General features: G+C 43.0%; 1 protein-coding gene across 1 annotated transcript in view; it reads left to right on the top strand.

Annotated features, from left to right (window-relative positions):
• The window catches only part of cbarpb (CACN subunit beta associated regulatory protein b), a 187,873-nt gene that overhangs the window by 135,125 nt on the left and 30,151 nt on the right, over positions 1-22,597 (top strand). The window contains exons 5-7 of the mRNA XM_070861086.1: positions 8,979-9,159; positions 18,302-18,454; positions 22,087-22,285. Coding sequence (XP_070717187.1) covers positions 8,979-9,159; positions 18,302-18,454; positions 22,087-22,285 — 533 coding nt within the window. The remainder of the gene's footprint in view (positions 1-8,978; positions 9,160-18,301; positions 18,455-22,086; positions 22,286-22,597) is intronic.

The raw sequence follows: 22,597 nt of genomic DNA on the forward strand, positions 1-22,597 counted from the left end.
CCATACAGTTCCTTATTCAGCCTTCCTTTTTCTGTTCCTCTGATTCCTTCGTCCCTTCCTCCTGGCCGGGTGCCCGTTTGCAATGGGATGCGTGGATCCATGTTGGTCTTTCCTTTACCCTGATTGCAGTATTGGTCGCCAGCAAGACCTGGTATGGTCCTTTGAATCTTGGCTGTAGACTGCTTTTCCTTTCAAAAATCTTGATGTAAACGAATTCCCCTGGCTCCAGGTTATGACACTTCCCTTCCGCTGGCTTGACTTGGGCTTCCTTTACCTATGAATGAAAGCTGGAAATACATTTGGTTAGTGCAATACAATAATTCAACATATTTTCCTCCATTTTGTGGATGTCCATTTGTTTTGCAGTAAATGGTGCTGTAAAAGGTAGTCGTTGGGGACGTCCCATAACTATCTCATGCGGTGACAGGCCTGTTGTTCTGTTGGTTGCAGATCGCATTACCATCAAAGCTAAGGGCAGCAGTTCTGTCCATTTCAGTCCAGTGTCATTTGCCAGCTTATTTTTAAGCATTCCATTATATCTTTCAACAAGTCCAGCTGATTGTGGATGATAACTGCAATGAAAACGTTGATTAATCTGTAAAGCTTTACACATTTCTCTTATAACAGTTCCCGTGAAATGTGACCCGTTATCACTAGAAAGCTTAGCAGGGATTCCGAAGCGAGGTACGATTTCTTTTAACAAACATTTAGCAACAGTAGTGGCATCGGCCTTTTTACATGGAAAGGCTTCAATCCATCTAGAGAACACATCTACAATAACTAATACATACTTGAATCCCATACACATAGGTAATTCAATAAAATCCATTTGTAAATGTACAAAAGGCCCGACTGGATTTGGGTGGGAGGCAGATTCTACTTTTTCCGTCTTACCCGGATTCATTGTCTGACAGGTAACACAATTTTCACAGATTTGTTTTGCAATTGCCGAAATACCTGGTGCATACCAAGTTGCCAAAATATAATCTGCCAATCCCCCTTTGCCTGCATGTGTGAATGTATGAACACATCGGGCAATCCATGGAAGTAAGGATCTAGGGGCCACCACGCGGCCGTCATGGTGAACCCATATTCCTTCTGGATTTTTATAACATTGATCCTTCGTCCAGGTCACCACCTCCTCCGTACTGGCCTGTGTCTGAAAGGCCAGCACGTCATTAATAGTGGGTGGCGGATCTGAGCAATTATCTTTCCTCAGTGGGAACAATGACACCTGCATCCCCCCTTTTGACAGAGCTGCTGACTTAGCTGCATTATCAGCTCTGGCATTCCCAAGTGCCACCTCATTCGACTGGCCTGTATGTGCTTGGCATTTGATAATGGCAAGTTTCAAAGGGCATTGAATGGCTCGCAGGAGATTTTCCACTTGTTCTGCATTTTTGATAGGGGTTCCTGAAGAAGTCAGGTACCCGCGAATCTTCCAAATTTGTCCATAGTCATGTGATACCCCAAAAGCATACCTGGAGTCAGTGTAGATATTAACTGTGTGTCCTTCAGCCAGAATACAGGCTTGAGTTAACGCAAACAATTCGGCTTGTTGGGCTGAAAAGGAGTCTGGAAGAGAGGCTGTTTCGACAACATTAAACTGAGTTACAATTGCATAAGCCGCTCTAGGTTGGCCCCTATCATTTCGTAAGGCTGATCCGTCAACATAGTACACTAGCTCAGGGTTACACATTGGTACATCTGTTAGATTGATACGTGGTTTAGTCACTAATTCGGTTACCATTTCACATGAATGGGGTTCGCCGTCATCTTCCGTGGGGAGTAGAGTGGCTGGATTTAAGGTAGTGCATCTTTTGATGATAAGATTCGGATTTGATAACAGTTCGACCTCGTATTTAGTGGTTCTTGCGGAGGTTAGGTGTTGGGTGGCACATTTAGTAAGTAAAATCTCGACAGAGTGTGGGATATACAAAATGGTCTGATGATTTAGAGTTATTGTCTGAGCCTGTTGCATAGCATAATAAGCTGCTGCCAACTAAGGAAGACATCCCGATAGTCCGCGTCCCACTGGGTCTAGTTGGGTACTGAAATATGCTACCGGTCGCTGCCTGTCCCCATGTAACTGAGTCAAAACAGATTGTGCAAAACCCGACTTGTGATGCACAAATAAGTTGAATAGCTTAGTGTAATCTGGTAATTCCCAAGGCTGGTGCTGAAGTGAGGGACTGCTTAAGGTTCTGGAAAGCATTCCGGGATACTTCATTCCACATCCTTTAAGCATTGTGAGAATATAGTAGATTCATTCACAGCTCGTAGGTCATGGACAAACCTCCATTTGTGTGGGCTTCTGAACTGGACGAATCTGTGTGTTACACGGACTTCTCATTTATGCTTATAGTGATTCACAGATCACAGAATGTAAAGTACTTGTTTTCTAATTTTATTAAAAGGCTTCCAAACCCAAGATTTTTCCAATACACTCAAAATGTTGATCAAGGAGATCACCTGAAATATCTCAAAATCCCAATTCAATTATTGTACTGCCACTCTTTATCTAAAAAATCCTCTTACTGAGCTAGAAGCTTTTGTACCAAGATTTTACACCAAGGACAATGAAAGTGTACTCCCCCAGCCTGCACCTCGAGAGACCCACAAAGGCTTTTTTTTAAAAAAAAAGCATTACAACTTTTAACCACGGGACCATGTCTCAACAAACCTATCCTTTGTGCATTTCCTAGCTCCGTAACCTCTCATCCGAATAAATCCACACCTGCGCTTCTAACTTAAAATGTCTTGAACTTCCCACATACAGGACAACACTATGAAGGGTTAAAAAAACTTCACTTTGTTTGAAAAAGTGGGTGGAGCTAAAACAAACCGGCAGTTCCACAACCTTTCCAAACAGGTTTCCAGACACAAGGAAAAAAGACAGAAGCACTCTCATTCAAAGACAAGACATTCACGCACTCTCATTGAAAGACAAGACATTCACAAGTCTCTCTCCATTCAATAAAGATTTTTCTTTTGCTAGCTTCATTTTTTTTTGAATCCATATGTCACTATCAGGTTCTCTTTTTTTTTTACATTTGATTTACTTCCTCTGTTAATTTTACATGGACTTGAAGAATCGGAACCCAGGCCTTTTCTATTACTTTCCTTTTTTTTTCTACCTGGATCTCTGTTTATAAGACACTCCTGGAGACAAGTTGTTCTCTCTAAATTAAATGAACCATCGGGTGGAAATGGCCTGTTTTCACCCTTAGTCCACTTTACCGTTTTTGTTTCTTTGGTCAATTGAAGACTGACCACAATTCTGGAGCATGACATAGGCTGGTGTGCCTTTTGTGGTGTTTTAACTTGCTCCGGCACCCATTCTGGATGATTAAGATTTTCCCACAGTTTCTGATCTCACAATCCTTTCGGCCAACCGAGTTCTCTACGCCCACTTCTCCTGGCCGTTACGTGGCCTGAAAAGGCTCTTAATTCGGGCTCAGTCTGGGTGTGTGAGATATGTTGGCACGAACCAACCGTAGTTGATCAATCAGTCACTGTTTCTTTCTTAATCAATCCTTGTGTTTTTTTTTCCGAATCACAATTTTCCCTAGTGACTCTTCCCGTTTCTCTAATGGCAATGACTCACAAAGGTATTGCACCCAACAGTAATACAAGGACAACACTACAATATTCCCGTGAGTACACAAATCATAACCTCTAAACAAATTCTCAGTCTGCGTTGTACGCCACTACAGACCGAGTCCTTAACTTATCCTAATAAAAACTGATAAAACTTAAGGTTCCGTACCCAAACTCTTTGATCGATTGCGCTTTCTTTTTTTTTTATAGTCTTATCACATAAGAACCCCTTCCGAATTAAAAACAATAAAAATCTTATCACATAAGAACCTGGAAACCTTTTCAATCGACTAGCGCTCCCTTACCTACTGAAACCTTCCCCGGGCTGTCTCGAGGTTTTTTCCAGAACCTGTTCTCTTCTGCTGGCGAGCTGAGAAAGAAATGGTTATAAAAAAAATACCTTTAACTTTTAAATGCCGAGTCTTGTAGATGCAGTACCTCAGCTGTGGACAACAGATTACATCTGCGATTCAACAGTGAAGAAACCTCTTGTGAGCAAAGGCTCACCTTGTTTGGCCACCGAAGCCTTTCACTGGAGAGGCACTATGCCTGTATCCGTTTTACTCACAGGACAGAGAGTATGCATCTCGGTGGAACCTCCAATAACTGTCGAAATCTCGACCTCCGAAAAGAATGACTCCGACACTTACAGCTCCGGTAGAAGTTTCCTTTTTTAATTTACTTGCTCGCAAGGGGTAGGTCACACTCAGTCAAGGGCTAAGTGAACACCTCCGAAATGGTTCAGTTTAACAAGATATTTATACAGTAAAACCAAAGTTCTGGCCTCTCCCTGTGTATTGCTCTGTCTCACAGTCAGTGAATACAGATAAAGAGTTAATTACTATATCCTGGTCCTGACATGGTATCCCGATATTTCCTTTTGTCAGGGTTATCAGAAAGCCAAACGGCCATTACTCCATGAGTCATAGGTAATGGGCTATCACCTGTCTTGTATTGTGTCAGGATTGTTTCAATTTCCTGGTCAGTTTATCTGTTTGCATCAAATGGATGAGGTCTCGGAAAGAGATAATGGCTAGAAGATAAGGGTGGGGTGACATGGAACTCCTGTAGTGTAGACAATAGGAGAGCACCATGGGGGGGGTTACTTGTCTCAGCATGACTTGTCTCCTAGCTGTCTGATGGCCATCAGCCATCTAACAGCAGGTTTAGCTGTTTATGCAAGCTGACTGCTAAAATGCAGAAAGTTCTGGAAGGGCCAGGACTCCATTTTAATCAAAAGGCACACAAATACCGTATGGTATCAGCTTAGATAAAAAATACTTTCCACAGGCTGGAGCAGATTACAGAGACAGGGAGGGTCGAGGCCATGGAGGGATTTGAAAATAAGGATGATCATTTTGAAATCAAGGCATTGCTTAACCGGAAGCCAATGTAGGTCACCGAGCACAGGTGATGGGTGAGTGAGACTTGGTGCGAGTTAGGACACGGGCAGCCGAGTTTTGGATCACCTCTAGTTTACGTAGGGTAAAATGTGGGAGGCCTGCTAGGACTGCGTTGGAATAGTCAAGGCTAGAGGTAACAAAGGCCTGGATGAGGGCTTCATCAGTGGATCAGCTGAGGCAAAGGTGGAGACGGGCGATGTTACGGAAGTAGACATAGGCCGTCTTGTGGTCAAAAGCTTATTTCAGGGTCAAATATGACACCAAGGTTGCAAACAGTCTGGTTTAGCCTCAGACAGAAGTTGGGGAGAGGGATGGAGTTAATGGCTAGAGAACAGAGCTTGTGGCAGGAACCGAAAACAATGGCTTCGGTCTTCCAAGCAGATAGGTAAGATTAAAAAAAGGAAAAAGATTTGCATAAATATGGCACCATATTTTGTCACTCAGAAGCATCATAAAGCAATACATATATGAAATATTTAGCAGTGGAAGGATTCATGGCAGCTCTGATGTACACAGTTTGATTAATGATCAGTTAATCTGTTTTTGGTGGTGCTGGTTAAGGAAGGACTGTTGGCCAGAACCATGGGCTCTTTAGGGATCTTTACCATCCACCTTAACGGGGTAATGGGACTTCAAGTTAACATTTTATCTGAGGGCAACATCTCCAGCAATGTAGCCTTCGAGTCAGAAATTAGTGGGTTCAGGTCAGAGGTGCCATCTTTCAGATGAGATGTTAAACCGAGGTCCTATCTCCCCTCTCAGGTGACGTAGAAGATCCTATGGCACTATTTCGAAGAAGAACAGGGAAGTTATTCCCGGTGTCATGGCCAAGATTTATCCCTTAACCAACCGATTTTCTGGCTATTATCACATTGCTGTTTGTGGGACCTTGCTGTGCATAAATTGGCTGCCGTGCTACCTACATTATAACAGTAACTACACTTCAAAAGTGCTTAATTGGCTGTAGAGAGCTTTGGGATATCTTGATATCGCAAAAGGGTATAAATGCAAGTCTTTATTTTCTTATTTATCTTCAGCAGCCTTATGATTTTGTTAAATAGTGAACCGAGGAATTTCACCCGAATGTGTTAACTAAATCGCTAAAAATACCCGCTCCCCCTCCACTCCCACCCAGAGGGAGTCATCACTCATATTAGAACAAAATAGCAGATGAAATGTGCCTTTGTTGCTCATATGTTTAATGGGGAACAGAAACATCACATTTTTTTGGAACTGTGCATGCACTCAGGGTAAAACACTATTAGAGTCCTTAAGAAAGTAAAGGTTGCCTGTTATCAGATAGTTTTGCCTTGCAGGCTACCACTTCCTATTAAAGTAGACAGTTTGTTACACTATCAAAGTTAGCTGTGAAGGTGCAGTTTCTGAACTATTTAAAACCTGTGTGATCTAACAAAAGACTTCAGTCAAAGATCGCAGTTTTAAAACTGTCCAATGTAATTTTATTCAAAAATTCATAATGAATTTTCACCGTCAATTGATTTTATGTCATTATTACAGTTACCAGTTTTGAGGTTTTATGAAAATGTTGCTGTATTCTCTCTAACATAATAAAGCACCTTTAAAGAAACGTGAAAAAAAATGATGAATACGAGTTAGAAAACTGGCTGCATTTCTGCTAATAACAATCCAAACAGCTCGCATCCAATCACAGAGGAAATACCATCATAATTGTTCACTTCGAAAACCAAAGGATTATAGTAACAGATTTGGGTAATTCGGTATTGCAACTGGCAGATGTTTCGTCCAATTATATTGACATCTATGTAATAACTGGAAGCAGAATGCATACACTGACACCCCCTAATTCACATACAGCAATTTCTAGCACATTGCTAACTACATGACTGGGAACGCGCAATGAAAGCTTTTGTATGGAGGTAAAAGGAAGTTTCATGGGGTAAACGGATGTTTGTCAGACTGGAACGATGTGCTGAGGAACATCCATGTATTGATTGATCTTTTTTTACTATATACATGTATATCTTGAAGTTAGGAATTGAGGGAACAATATTAAAATTGCTGATGGCACCAAAATGAGGGATGTGGAAAACTGATGAGGACTGTGAAAGACTGAATCTGGACATAGACATGCTCGCAGGATGGGCAAATAGATAACAGATGCTGTTCCAATGTAGAAAAATGAGAAGGCAGACAGAATCCTTGGGTTTATATCTAGAGGCATAGCATACAAAAGCAAGGGCCTTATGTTGAATATGGATCAAACTTTAGTTAGGCTGTATTGGAAATAGTGTGCACAGTTTCAGGCACCCCAACATAGGAAGGATATAAAACCAGTGGAAACAGTGCAGAGTAGATTCATTACGCTGTTACTGGGGATGAGGAGGTTACGGTTTTGAAGAGAGACTTACGAAGATTGGGATATGTTTCACTAAAACTGAGAAGGTTGAGGGGTGACCTGATAGAGGGCCTGAAGATTGCGATGGGCAAAGGTGCATTTCAATGTGGGGAAGTTCGAGGTAATCCACTTTGGAAGCAAGAAGCAAAAAAGACAAAAAAATATTTTCTAATTGGCGAAAGGCTACAAACTGTGGCGGAGTGAACGGATTTTGGTATCCAGGTACACACATCACTAAAAACTCGTGCACGGGTACAAAAGGTAATCAAAAAGGTTAACAGAATGATGGTCTCATGATAACTAAATGGCCTCATCCCACTTTCTATCCATACACAGGCCAGCACATTGCCGCTAATGAATGTTAAAAGAGTCAAAAAGTCATTTTATTTTTAACACTTAACAACCAAAACAAGAACCGCTCACACATCCCTCCCTTTGAACTCCGATTTCTGGTTGGGTCCCAGAGCCTCTGGAACAACAGCCTAGAAATGACTGCTTGCTATATCAATTGACGGGTGCTTAAAAAAGAAAAAAAAAGAAAGACTTGCATTTATATAGAGCCTTTCACGACCACTGGACGTCACTTAATGCTTGACATTCCTCTATTTGCCATTTCAGCAAAGCAGTAACTCATTTGAAATAAACGGATTAACACCACCATTAAAATACCTGGCAGTGGAAGGCCATATGAACACATTAAGCATTTGTCTCCTCATATCACCTGCAGTTATTTCTGGGCACGTTGCACAGTACAGTCTCAACAACAACAACAACAACTTGTATTTATATAGCGCCTTTAACATAGTGAAATGTCCCAAGGCGCTTCACAGGAGTATTATGAGACAAAAATTTGACACCGAGCCGCATAAGGAGAAATTAGGACAGGGGACCAAAAGCTTGGTCAAAGAGGTAGGTTTTAAGGAGCTTCTTGAAGGAGGAACAAGAGGGAGAGAGGCGGAGAGGTTTAGGCAGGGAATTCCAGAGCTTGGGGCCAAGGCAACAGAAGGCACGGCCACCAATGGTTGAGCGATTATAATCAGGGATGCTCAAGAGGACCGAATTAGAGCAGCGCAGACATCTCGGGGGGAGTTGTGGGGCTGGAGGAGATTACAGAGATGGGGGGAGGGGTGAGGCCATGGAGGGATTTGAAAACGAAGATGAGAATTTTGAAATCGAGGTGTTGCTTAACCGGGAGCCAATGTAGGTCAGCGAGCACGGGGTGATGGGTGAGCAGGACGCGGTGTGAGTTATGACGAGTTTTAGCAGTCTCAGGAGTGAGGTGTTGTATAATACCTAATTGAGGTAAAGTATGCAATCCCACGCTCTCAGGAGGGAAGCCTCGCTCAGCACGGGTCAGAGATAGGACTACAGCATTGTAGCTCAATTGTCAAACCCAAACTCCCTGAGAGTGCAATTTCCCTGCAGTAAGAACAGGAGTGTGAAATGTACCCGATTAACTTTTTCTGCTGATCTAGCTTGAAGCAATGTGATAACCGGGCCTGTCAAAAAAGAAAATTTAAGTCGCAAAAGCTACATTGAAATCCATGACCTGGGACAGAGCAGAATGAAAACTTGTTTATATTTCTTTCTTCATTTAGGTATACACTGACTGAAGGGGATTTTCATCATTTAAAGAATGCTCGATTAACTCATTTGCACATCTCGCCACCTTCACTGAAAATAGTAACAATTCACGAGTGTGAATCCAGTGAGAATAACAGCTTGGCAATGAATGCTCATGCTCCATCGTCCTCCAAAACCAACCTGTCCATATTCCAGGCAAGTACCAATTCATTGTCATCTTCAAAGACTGATCGTACATTACTAAGCAGAAAAGATTTATGAATGGAAAATGCCTTGTCGGTTCAAGTTACGGGCTGTAGTTGCTGACAGCCCACTAGTAAGTTGGTAGACAGTGGCTCAGTAGCTGTTGCAGCAGTATATTGGACTCCTCACCATGATTCTCGCACATTGGTGAAGCCTTAACTGCCATTCAGGTTTGCGTCTTCTCAGGAGTGGGGGACAGGATGGGTAGAGTAACTATCAATAAGTTTCTCCCTGTAGAATTGTGTAAGTATCGTAAAGGACCATGAATTATTGCTGGGGGAAGGGGAGGAACAGTGATGACAGTAAATGAATGAAGTTGAGCTGAGTACAAGATCACTGGTTGCCAAATATAGAGTCGATGGGGTATATTTTAACTTTGGGTGAACTTGCGCACTCAAGTTGCCCGCCTGGAGTTCCTGAGGAGAAGCAGGAGCCATTTTGAGGTCGTGCCTCATTTCTGTAATTGCAGTGAGCTGCGAGCACTGTGTGTGTTCACAAACAGTTGATCGAGGGGGGTGGGGTGAGGGGGCTGTCAATTCCAGTGACTCCACCGCAGAGCCGAGTTGGATATTTTCCCCTCGGGTGGGGTGGGGGGAGAGAGGCAATCAGTGGGGTGGGGTGGTGGGCTGCAGTTGGCTGATGATTTTTGTGGAGTGGTTTTGAAGTGGCCTGCAGCAGTCCCTATAAAGACCCCTTGTTAGGCCACTCAGCGCCTGATACCAATGGCCGGACCTCAAAATGATATTGGGGTCTTACAACCAGCATAAGGCCCCGGTTTGCCTTTGAAAGTCTGCTTGTGCCTGAAATAGGGGGGCACCTGGCCCGTCCTGCTGAAGTTGCTGAAGAAAATGGCGGCGGCCATACCGAGAGCAGAAAAGTGCAGGTAAATGGTGCACTGCCATTTTCTGCCTGATTCACACCAGATGGAGACTGTGAAATTCGGCCCCTTTGAAATGATAGGAGTGATGAATATATTGCTATATATGTTACTAATCCTGTTAATAAAAATTACTGTAGCATTTGCATGCAGAGGGAAATATTTTGTTTTTGCATGTTAATTTTCCATTGTCGCCAGAAAACTAATGTGGTTCTCCAAGCTTTCCATACAGCAGAATATAAACTAGGATTCTCCTCCTTGCCTTTAAATACCTCCATAGTCTTACCCCTCTCTCCCACCATGATCTTCTCCAGCCCTATGTCTCTTCCCACACTGGCCTGTTTCTCATTCCCTGCTCTGGTTGCTCCGTCATTGACCTTATGGAACTCCCTCCATTAGTATTTTCACAGATCATCTCCTTCCCTGCCTTCAAAAATTGCTGTAGGACTCTCCTCTTCGACTGGACTCCTCTCCCCATCCCAACCCTGTTCCTCCCCTGGCCTTGGATGGGATACAGTGCAGATTCACCTGAAGGATACCAGGGCTGAAGAGCTAAATAATGGGCAATAGCTGCATAAATATTGGTTTGTACTCCCTGAGTTTAAAAGATTGAGGGGTGATCCAATCAAAGTATTTAAAATGAGAAAGAGATTGGATAGAGTAGCTGCCAAGGATCTATCTCCTCTGGTGGGGGAATCCAGAACAAAGGGCCACAATCTCAAAGTTGGAGCTGGGCAATTTAGGAGTGAAATCAAGAAGTACTTTTTCACACAAAGGGTAGTGGGAATCTGGAACTCTCTCACTGTGGACGCTGGGACAATTGACATTTTCAAGACCGTGAATGATTTTTGTTAGTTGATGGTATCAAGGGATATGGAGCAGAGACAGGTAAATGGAGCCCCAAGATGTGCATTTTCCATTTGCCGCCAGCTGACTCGATGTCAATGAGTCCTGGCCATCACTAATGGGTGGTCCTGCCCAAAAACCACATGGAGGGAAAATCTACCAACTAGATAGAACTTTAGTTTGATAACTTCTGAGAATCCAATCAACACTCCTTTAGTACTGCACCGCAGTGTCAGCTTAAACGATTTGCTCAAGACCTGGAGTGGGACTTGAACCCATAACTATCTGACTGAGAGGTGAAAGTTTTACCAATTTAACCAACCTAACATCGCTGATGTAACAAGATTTATGAAGCACTCTGAGTTGTACACAAGTATCCTGGTCCAACAAGGACAACTGGAACAGATTGGAATTCAGTGAGGTCTGTTAATGTTATATACAATCATCTGATGTTTTCATGCATTGCGAGGAACCAGACATAGTAGGACTGGTGCATAGCTAACGTAATGCCTATACTTAAGAAGGGAGATCCAACATGTCCAGAGAACAATAGCTAGTCAGCTTAACATCGGTGGTAGGAAAAATAATGGAATCCCTACTAAAGGAGAAAATAGAAGAATATCTAGAAACAGAAAATAATAATAAATAGTCAGCATGGATTTCAAAAGGGAAAGTCATTGATGTTTTTTGAAGAGGTAACAGAGATAGTAGACAAGTGTAATGCACTAGATGTAATGTATCTACATTTTCAAAAGGCCTTTGATAAGGCCACATAATAGACTAATGAACAAGGTCAGGGAATGCGGAGTCAGAGAACAAATAGCAAATAGCTGGCTTCAAGACAGAAAGCAGAGAGAAGGGGCAAAAGGTAGCTAGTCACAGTGGCAGAAGGTGAGTGGTGGTGTTCCACAAGGATCAGTGCTGAGACCACTGTTGTCACAATTTAGATTAACAATTTAGACTTTAGAATCAAAAACACAATTTCTAAATTTTCGGATGACACCAAATTGCGGGGGGATAGCCTGAGGAGGACTGCAACAAATTATAAGACATTAATAAACTTGCAGAATGGGTATATAATTGGCAAATGAAATTCAACACAGATAAATGTGAGGTATTACATTTTTGGAAGAAGAATAGGGAGGACACATGTTACTTGGAAAATAGGAATCTAAATCGGGTAGAGGAGCAAAGGGATCTAGGAGTACAAATACACAAATCATTAAAAGTATCGACATAGGTTAACAAGGCCATAAAAAAGCAAACCAAGCACCAGGCTTTATTTCTAGAGGGATAGAATTGAAAAGTAATGAAATGATGCTAAACTTGTATCGAACCTTGGTTAGACCACACTTGGAGCACTGTGTGCAATTCTGGTGCCATATTATAAAAAGGATATAGAGGCACTGGAGAGGGTGCAGAGAAGAGTTACAAGGATGATACCAGAAATGCAAGGGTATATATTAGAGGAAAGGGTGAACAGGCTGGGTCTCTTTGCTCTTGAAAGGAGAAGGCTGAGGGGTGACCTAATAGAGGTATTTAAAAGGTTTTGATTGAGTGGATACAGAAAGTGTTTCCATTAGAGCAAAACTAGAGGCCATCAATATAAGATAGTCACCAAGAAATCAAATAGGGAATTCAGAAGAAACTTCTTTACCCAGAGAGTGGTGCGCATGTGGAACTCGCTACCACAGGGAGTGGTTGAAGCAAATAGTATAGATGCATTTAAGGGGCGTTAGATACACATATGAGGGAGAAGGGAATAGAGGGTTATGCTGATTGGGTTAGATGAGGAAAGACGGGACGAGGCTCGAGTGGAGCATAAACACTGGTCGGGCTGAATGGCCTGTTTCTGTGCTGTATATCCTATGTTTAGACCTATAGGTATGTTGCCAATCAGAGAAAAAAGAAAAGAACGAAAGACTTGCACTTATATAGAGTCATTCACACATCAGGACATCACAAAATGCTCTACAACCAATGAAGTACTTTTTGAAATGTAGTCACTGTTGTAATGTGGGAAACGCGGCAGCCAATTGCACACAGCAAGCTCCCACAAACAGCAACGTGATAATGACCAGATCATCTATTTTTAGTGCTGTTGATTGAGGGATAAATATTGGTCAGGGCACCGGGGATAACTCCCCTGCTCTTCTTCGAAATAGTGCCATGGGATCTTTTACGTCCACCTGAGTGAGCAGACCGGGCCTCGGTTTAACGTCTCATTTCGAAAGACGGCACGTCCGACAGTGCAGCGCTCCCCCAGCACCGCACTGAAGTGTCAGCCTAGATTTTTGTGCTCAAGTCTCTGGAGTTTTGCATTTACAAACTGGCCCTGCTGAGCTTTGCTTTGTTCTCACCTGGTCAACGGACCTTTCAGCGGGAAAGTAGAATGGTGAAAGAATGGGCCTCAATTGGCCTGGCAGCACAATAGCCCAGTGCCGGCAATGGATGCATTCCATGTAGATCTTATATCATGGAGCAGTTTCCATCTGTTTCCATGAAATGTCAGGATTTAGGAATCTACAAAGGGGAAATTTAAGAATACGTAAAGAATCTTTAAAGTCAGAAATATGATTTTTTTAAAAAGGAGGTAAATACCATATATTAGAAGTAGTTTGCTTTTTCCTTTCCCTTAATAATGTTCCATTTGATCATTGGGCTGTTAAAATATATTTAGAAAGTAAAAAGAATTAAGCAAAGCATTACAATAACAGCAACAAATTGCATTTATATGACACCTTTAATGTACAAGATGCCCCGAGGCACTTTATGAGAAATAGTTTCTCTGAGGAACAAACACCAAGCCAAGGGAAAGAGTTCAGAAGGCTAGATCAAAAGCATGGGTTTTGAGGAGGCTTTGATTGGAGGATAGAGAAACAGAGAGGGAGAGGGACTTCATAAAATCAGAGAATGATACAGCACAGAAGGAGGCCAATCAGCCCATCATGCCTCTTTGGTAGAGCTATCCAACATCCCACTCCCCCGCGAAGAAGTTCCAGAAAGTAGGGCAAAGCTATGCCACCAATGGTGGGGTGCAATAACTGATGCCAATATTAGTGGACGAATGCTTAGCACAATCGTATGACGATCCTTTCTCTCCTATTTTTGCAGAGGCATTGACTCGATTAACCCAAATGGGCTAACATCTGCATAAAAATAGTAACAGTGGAACATCATGCAAACTCGCTAAGTGTTTGTCTGCTAATGTCGCAGACGGTCATTTCTAAGCTGTAGATTATTACAAGTTGCTGAGAGTTTTAGATTCAGTTTTATTTTAGGAATCATTTGATTTACATTTCCAGCAGGTATAGTGGAAACTTACAAAATATTTCAAACTTAAATGATCACTGAAATCAATCTATATATGTAATGCAACTCAATGTCTCGGACAGAGAGAGAAATGTTCAGGGAAACAGCAGTGTGCACATAATGGGTTCAAGCCCAAGGGGGTCACATATAGTATGAATTGTAGGCAATAACTTAAAGTAATAAGGTAAGGGGCATTAACTTAACATATTTAATATACTAATTTCATGGAAAAGTGCCAAATTGACTATGTAGCGTGTGAGAATGGATATGACAAGGTTTTTGTCGGTTTAAATCAATGCTATGTTAAACTGCTACAAGGTATGATTAAGTGGGAAGTCAAAGCAATAGAAATAAATAGACCTTCATTTTTATTTTGAACTGACTGTGAGTGTTGATATAGCAACGCTCTTCTAGGAGGATAATCCGAGGCGTGCTTCCGTGGGCACCAAAAGCTCTGAATCCAGCACAGTGCATGGCCGTGGGAGGCTCCAAAGTAATTTTGGATGCATTCAAGTGTTTCTTTGCACCATCTAACATGGTAGTCAAAATGGTCAATTTTATCTGGGGAGAAAATGGATTGTCCATCAATGAGGTGCAACATGAGATTATTCTCTTCTCAATGAAACACCAGTATTCTGATGCAGAATGCCGTTGGAAATAGATCGAAGCTGGCTGTTGAATATTTATTTGATGGCACGATGACACAAATGAAACAAGATTGTGAAAGGCATGATGCATCACCAGTGCCCCCAATGAACCATTGAAGAATTAAATTCAGCCCATTGTCTTTGAAGGAGTATTTTTAACCACCATCGTCATGTAGCAATGTCACTACAGACTGAAAACCATTTTATTTTTGGCAGGTTTCTTGGTATTCTCATCTGATTCCTATGGCTACCTGTCATTTTGCAGTCATATGATTTTATTTTGTGTGTGTAAAGATTGATGAACAAAAAAAAATGGTTGCAAACAGGAAATGAGAAGAGTTAAAGATTTTGCCAGAGAGCATGCAGACCAAAGCACATCCCAATAACTAATAATCCAATGGCATTGTTAAAATTTTAACATACTATCATGTTTCTGTGGTTAGTATGATTTAGTCAAATATTTCTCTTAATTGTTATTAAACTAATAACTTTCATTCATATGTCATTTTAATATAGATGATTTACACATTGAATGCATTCTAGCGCACACAAATTAGAATAGAGTAGTGCACATTTGTCCAGGAGAACTTTCGTTTTATGATTTAACCTGAGCATGTATCGGTGAAATATCTTTGCCTTAAATCATTCACAGAAAAAAATCACCTTTATTTCAACGAAAGTAATTCATATTAGGGTCTTAAGAGAAGTAGCAGCAGGGATTATGGATGCATTGGTTGTAATTTACCAACATTTCCTGGAATCTGGGGAGGTCCCAGCAGATTGGAAAACTGCAAATGTAACACCCTGATTTAAAAAAGGAGGCAGACAAAAAGCAGGTAACTATTGACCAGTTAGCCTAACATCTGTGGTTGGGAAAATGTTGGAGTCCATTATTAAAGAAGCAGTAGCAGGATATTTGGAAAAGCAAAATTCGGTCAGGCAGAGTCAGCATGGATTTATGAAGGGGAAGTCATGTTTGACAAATTTGCTGGAATTCTTTGAGGATGTAACGAACAGGGTGGATAAAGGGGAACCAATGGATGTGGTGTATTTGGACTTCCAGAAGGCATTTGACAAGGTGCCACATAAAAGGTTACTGGATAAGATAAAAGTTCACTGGGTTGGAGGTAATATATTAGCATGGATAGAGGATTGGCTAACTAACAGAGAACAGAGAGTCGGGATAAATGGTTCATTCTCGGGTTGCCAATCAGTAACTAGTGAGGTGCCACAGGGATCAGTGCTGGGACCCCAACTATTTACAATCTATATTAATGATTTGGAAGAAGGGACCGAGTATAACGTAATCAAGTTTGCTGACAATACAAAGATGCGAGGAAAAGCAATGTGTGAGGAGGACACAAAAAATCTGCAAAAGGACATAGACAGGCTAAGTGAGTGGGCAAAAAATTGGCAGATGGAGTATAATGTTGGAAAGTGTGAGGTCATGCACTTTGGCAGAAAAAAAATCAAAGAGCAAGTTATTATTTAAATAGAGAAAAATTGCAAAGTGCTGCAGTACAGCAGGACCTGGGGGTACTTGTGCATGAAACACAAAAGGATAGTATGCAGTACAGCAAGTGATCAGGAAGGCCAATGGAATCTTGACCTTTATTGCAAAAGGGATGTAGTATAAAAGCAGGGAAGTCTTACTACAGTTATACAGGGCATTGGTGAGGCCACACCTGGAATACTGGCTTCCATATTTACGAAAGGATATACTTGCATTGGAGGCAGTTCAGTGAAGGTTCACCAGGTTGATTCTGGGAATGAGGGGGTTGACTTATGAGGAAAGGTTCAGTAGTTTGGGCCTCTACTCATTGGAGTTCAGAAGAATAAGAGGTGATCTTATCGAAACGTATAAGATTATGAGGGGGCTTGACCAGGTGGATGCAGAGAGGATGTTTCCACTGATGGGGAAGACTAGAACTAGAGGGCATGATCTTAGAATAACAGGCTGCCCATTTAAAACAGAGATGAGGAGGAATTTCTTCTCTTAGAGGGTTGTAAATCTGTGGAATTTGCTGCCTCGGAGAGCTGTGGAAGCTGGGACATTGAATAAATTTAAGACAGAAATAGACAGTTTCTTGAGTGATAAAGGGATAAAGGGTTATGGGGAGCGGGCAGGGAAGTGGAGCTGAGTCCATGATGAGATCAGCCATGGTCTTATTGAATGGCGGAGCAGACTCGCGGGACAGTATGGCCTACTCCTGTTCCTATTTCTTATGTTCTTATAAGGGGGTTGACTTTATGAGGAAAGGTTGAGTAGGTTGGACCTCTACTCATTGGAATTCAGAAGAATGAGAGGTAATGTTATCGAAATGTAAAAGATTATGAGGGGGCTTGACAAGGTGGATGCAGAGAGGATGTTTCCACTGATAGGGGAGACTAGAACTAGAGGGTATAATCTTAGAATAAGGGGCCGCCCATTTAAAACTGAGATGAGGAGAAATTTCTTCTCTGAGGGTTGTGAATCTGTGGAATTCGCTGCCTCAGAGAGCTGTGGAAGCTGGGACATTGAATAAATTTAAGACAGAAATAGACAGCTTCTTAAATGATAAGGGAATAAAGGGTTATGGGGAACGGGCAGGGAAGTGGAGCTGAGTTCATGATTGGATCAGCCATGATCGTATTAAATGGTGGAGCAAGCTCGAGGGGCCGTATGGCCTACTTCTGCTCCTATTTCTTATGTTTTTATGTTCTTGTATAGATCTGAATTTGACTATTACATTTGGAAAACATAACTGATTTTTTTTTAAATCTCAAGGAGGTTAAATCCTGACTGCTGTCATCAGTAATGTAAATGTGAGGCCCTCTGGTAGCTTCATGACAGGAGCGTTGGACTTGGAGATCCCAGTCTTGTGTGACATTCACACTCCAGGTTCCCTCCGAGGGTACGTTTGACAATCTTAGATGGTTCACCTAGAGAAGAGAGGGAAGCCTGGCTGCATCAATCAAGTGAGTTCATCAAAAAGCAGCATTGACAGCAACCATTGGCCAGGCTGCATTGTCCTAACTGAGGACGACAGCTCAGATTCCAGGGAGAGCAGTTTCGTAGAAAAGCATAAAAACCTCAGAAAATACATCTACCACTGTAAATTATCGCGCAATACTACATTTTGTTACAGAAACATGCTGACTTGTTGTGTTGAAAGGAAATCTGATACCACAATAACGGTGCCCAACACCTTAAAACCTACATTGATACAGGAACAGAAAATAACACATGAAATCATAACGTGTTGTTTTTCACAATGTGTTAACATCCTGTTTATTTTTTTCAATCCACAAGGACTGCACCATCTTCAGAGAAGTAGAGATTAAGACTATTTAACCTCATCCTCTTTAGATCGATTCTTGTGAGTTGACTGTTTTTATTGTGAATTTAGCTTACTTCAAATTTTGTTTGCAGCCCATCTTAAATCCACTGCCACAAACAGCTCTGACAAGCCACTCAGTCAACCCCAGCTCAGCCTTGCCTGGGGATACATTCAATTCATCAGTTAATACAACCTTTGCTGATGCAAATGTTCCTGCACCTGCTGATTCTGGAGAAAGTAGTGTGGTAAGTAAAATTACAAAGAATCTACAGCACAGAAACAGACCATGTGGCCCAACTGGTCTATGCCGGTGTTTATACTCCACACGGGCCTCCTCCCATACTAATGACCTCTTCCTGTATCCCTCTATCCTCTTCTCCCTGATATATGCATCAAACCTCCCCTTAAATGCATCAGTGCTATCTGCTTCTATCACTCCATGTGGCAGTGAGTTCCACATTCTCACCATGCTCCATGAAATTCCTCCTAATTTCACCTAATTTCCACCCTATCGAATCCTTCTTAATTTTAAAGATCTGTATTAGGTCTACTCTTTTACAGAGTATAAAGCCCCAGCCTACTCAATCTTTCCTGATAGCTGCATCTTCTCAATTCTGGTAACACCCCTTGCACTTTCTCCAGAGCTTTTTCTCCGAAGCTTCAATACCTATTTTGTAGTATCAAGACCAGAACAGCACACAGTACCACAAGATGCACTGCAGCAACTCACCACAGCTTCTTCAACAGCACCTCCCAAACCCTCGATCTCTACCACCTAGAAAGACAAGGGCAGCAGGCACATTGGAACACCATCACCTCAAAGTTCCCCTCTAAATCACACACCATCCAGACTTGGAAATATATCGGCCGTTCCTTCATCATCGCCGGGTCAATATCCCTTAACTCCCTCCCTAACAGCACTATGGGAGTACCTTCACCACACGGACTGCAACGGTTCAAGAAGGCGGCTCACCACCACCTTATCAAGGACAATTAGGGATGGGCAATAAATGCTGACCTTGCCAGCGACACACCGTTAATTGAATAAAATAAAAAATGTGTGGTCTGACCAAGATTCTATAAATTTAACATTACCATCCTGCTTTTCTCAACTTGGCTTGTAATCCCTTAATTTTAGAAGGTTGAGGGGTGATCGAATAGAGGATTTTAAATTGATGAAACGATTCAATAGAGTAGATCCTGGGACACTGTTTCCTCTGGTGGGGGGGTTCCAAAATAAGGGAGCATGGACTTAAAATTAGAGCCAGCCCTTTCAGGACTCAAATCAGGAACGTGTAGTGGAAACTTGGAAGTCTCTTTCCCTGCCTTCCACACCACCCGCATCGCCCCCCTCCCCTCCCCCCCACCACTTGCCGAAAGGCTGTGGATACTGGAAATTTTCAAGACTAAAATTGGTAGATTTTTATTTGGTAAGGGTATCAAGGGATAGTTGTGCAGATCAGCCATGATCTAATTGAATGTTGTAACAGGCTGAATGGCCTGCTCCTGGTCCTGTGTTCCTGAGTTCTTACTCTTTATGCCCTTCTCAACTTATGTTTCTATTTTTGTGATTTTTGTACCTGTATTCCCAGACCTTTTGGCTCTTCGTACCCACTTTAGTTTCTTAACTTCCAAGGAATAATTGCCTCCTTATGCCTCCTATTTGAACCACCTCTCACTCCTCGATATTGGATTTCATTTGCCATTTATCCTCCCACTCGGCAAGCCTGTTTATATCTTCCTGTATTTTGCTGCAGTCCACCACATTATTAGCTATACTCCCCAATTTGGTGTCATTGGCACATTTTGAAACCATGGAGGAGAAATTGGCCTGGTTTGTGCCTCCTGTTAGCGCCCGCGCGAGGCGGTAACGGACTGCTAAGGGCTCACCGACCGGGCACGGCAAAATCACCAATGCCCGCGAACTTCCTGCCGGTTTTACGCTGGTGCTAACACTTACTGCCTCGCTCTCTTGCGGCCCGTAGATGACATCATCCGGTGCGCAGCTCCCTGTTAGCGCCCCTGATGTGATATTCGCTTCTGCCCACTGCAGCATCACCGGGCGTCAACAATGGCAGCTGCAGGAGGCGTTGTCGCCTCAGCTGGCCACTTGGGGAGCGATATTTAAAGGCAGTGGTGGTCAGGTAGGGCAAACTTTATTACTGATACCAGTCTGGTGCCTTCTGATTGATTTTGACCGATGATTTGTGATTCCTCAGTCCTCCACTCTCTTAGAATGCTTGGGGCTGCTATGCACATAGCGCAGGTCCCATGGCCCCACAGAGACAGCATGAACATTGATTCAAACCAATATTGGCCCTTCCCTTTAAGCGAGGGAAGGAGCTTCCAAGGGATGTTAACGGGGCGTGAAACTGTTTTTGTGGGGTGGAGAGGGAGGGAGGTTGCTACTGGCTCCAGCAAAATTGCGCGGGGGTTAGCGGAGGCGCGAAGACGGTAATGCCACTCCTCGCTAGTAGCACCGCTAGTGACATCATCGCTGTGCGCGGCGACACCTTTACACCTGGCGGGTCGTGAACCAGGCCAACCTCTGCTCTCAGGGCGGAAATTAAAGGGGAATTACGCTGCGCTGCCATTTTTTTTCTTTGGCTGACTCACCAGTCGGCACGATTTGCTTTGATGGCAGCCCGGCACTCCATCTCGGTGCTGGGCTGTGGCCACGGCACCACGCAGCCCTGGTGGCCCAGTGGAGGCCTTGAAATGGCCGTGCAGAGTTTGCAGTGTCCCTCCCCTTTAATGGGAGTGGGGGGCGGGGGTGGGGGCGTTAAAACGCGACAACGCTACGCGGTGCCACGTAGCGCCACTGAATCCACCCCATAAGGAGCTGAAGCGCGTGACATTACACTTCACTTCCTGTGAGGGGCGGTAACCGCAATCTCGTGGTCGGGGCAGGGCGTCCGTGCCGGCCGCAGAAAGTCCCGCCTCCCCTCGGATACCACCCCCAAATGGGGCGTAACTCAATTTAACCCCACTCGAGTCTTTCCTATCACTGGCATTAAGCTTACTGGTCTATATTTCCCTGGCTTGGTTCTATCTTTCTTTTTGAAGCTAGGAATTACACTTGCTTGTTTGCCAGTCCTCTGGGATACTTGTGCCTCAGCTATCTCCAACCTAATGTCTTTGAGTATCCACAAGTACAATCCACCTGGACCTAGGATTTTGTCCAATTTGTCTAGTATCACCTTTCTATCTTAACTATTGGAATATCCCTCTTGGCTTCAAATTGGGGAATCAAGGGATATGGGGATCGAGCAGGAAAGTGGAGTTGAGGTAGAAGATCAGCCATGATCTCATTGAATGGCGGAGCAGGCTTGAGGGGCCGAATGGCCTACTCCTGCTCCTAATTCTTATGTTTTTCTACCATTGTTACTTCCTCTTTGGTAGCCTCTTCAATGAAAACTGAGGCACAAAGTATCTATTCAGTATTCTTGTCATTTCACTATCATCTCATGTGAATTTACCTTGCTCATCCCTTAGTGGTCCTATCTCTTGTTACTTAAGGTCCTAAAGAATGCCGCTTTTTATATGCTTTGATACTTTTAGTTGTATGAAAAACAATAAAGACTTTTCGTTTGCCAGCAATTCAAAAGCTTACTGTGTCGGCAAAAGACTGGCGGCGATAACACAGCCTGTTCCATTAGTTTCAGGCGATTCCTTTATACAGACTCACTTGAAATAAAAGAAAGAAGGTATAAATAGGTTGTTGTGTCATCAGCCTTGATTCCAAACATAGACCTGCTTTGTGCTCATTTGTTCTGTGCTTCAGCATCTCCCTTTAGCTTGAAGCCACCAGAGGACAAACTGTCAGAGTGAATTTGCAGATATCGTCAATGGTTTTTGTCATTACTTTTGTTGCCAGAGTGAAGTCCTAGCCGGGAGCACCAAAAGCGGCAGCAGCATTGCCACTGAGGCAGTGACGGCTCCCAGCCCGGGCACCGTGCTGCAGTTCTTCACCAAGCTGCGGAGACATGCCAGCTTAGAGGGAGCGAGCCCCTACTTCAAGATCAAAAAGTGGAAGTTTGAAACGAGCCAGAGGGCACTGAGCCTTGACACCAGAGGTAAGGTCATGACAACACCTGCAGTTAGCACGAAACAGACTTTCTTTGATTCTTTTAGACCCAGTCGCCCGTCAAAGGTCTCTGTTCCCTTAACAAAGCGAGGTGGGCGTCGATAGCCAATACATCGTAAAAGACTGTTACAGTTCTTGGAATCAGTCCCATTGAAGTCTAACTGCAACTACTGTACAATTTTAATGTGTCTCATACATTTGTTTCTCCGCAGAAATAATTTTTAAGTCGCGCGGGAGTTTTGAGTCTGTCTTCGTTTGTTGTAGTGTAGCACGTCTTTGATAGCTGTAGCACTAACTGGGT

This window comes from Pristiophorus japonicus, chromosome 18 (assembly GCF_044704955.1).
Source record: "Pristiophorus japonicus isolate sPriJap1 chromosome 18, sPriJap1.hap1, whole genome shotgun sequence".
Taxonomy (NCBI): domain Eukaryota; kingdom Metazoa; phylum Chordata; class Chondrichthyes; family Pristiophoridae; genus Pristiophorus; species Pristiophorus japonicus.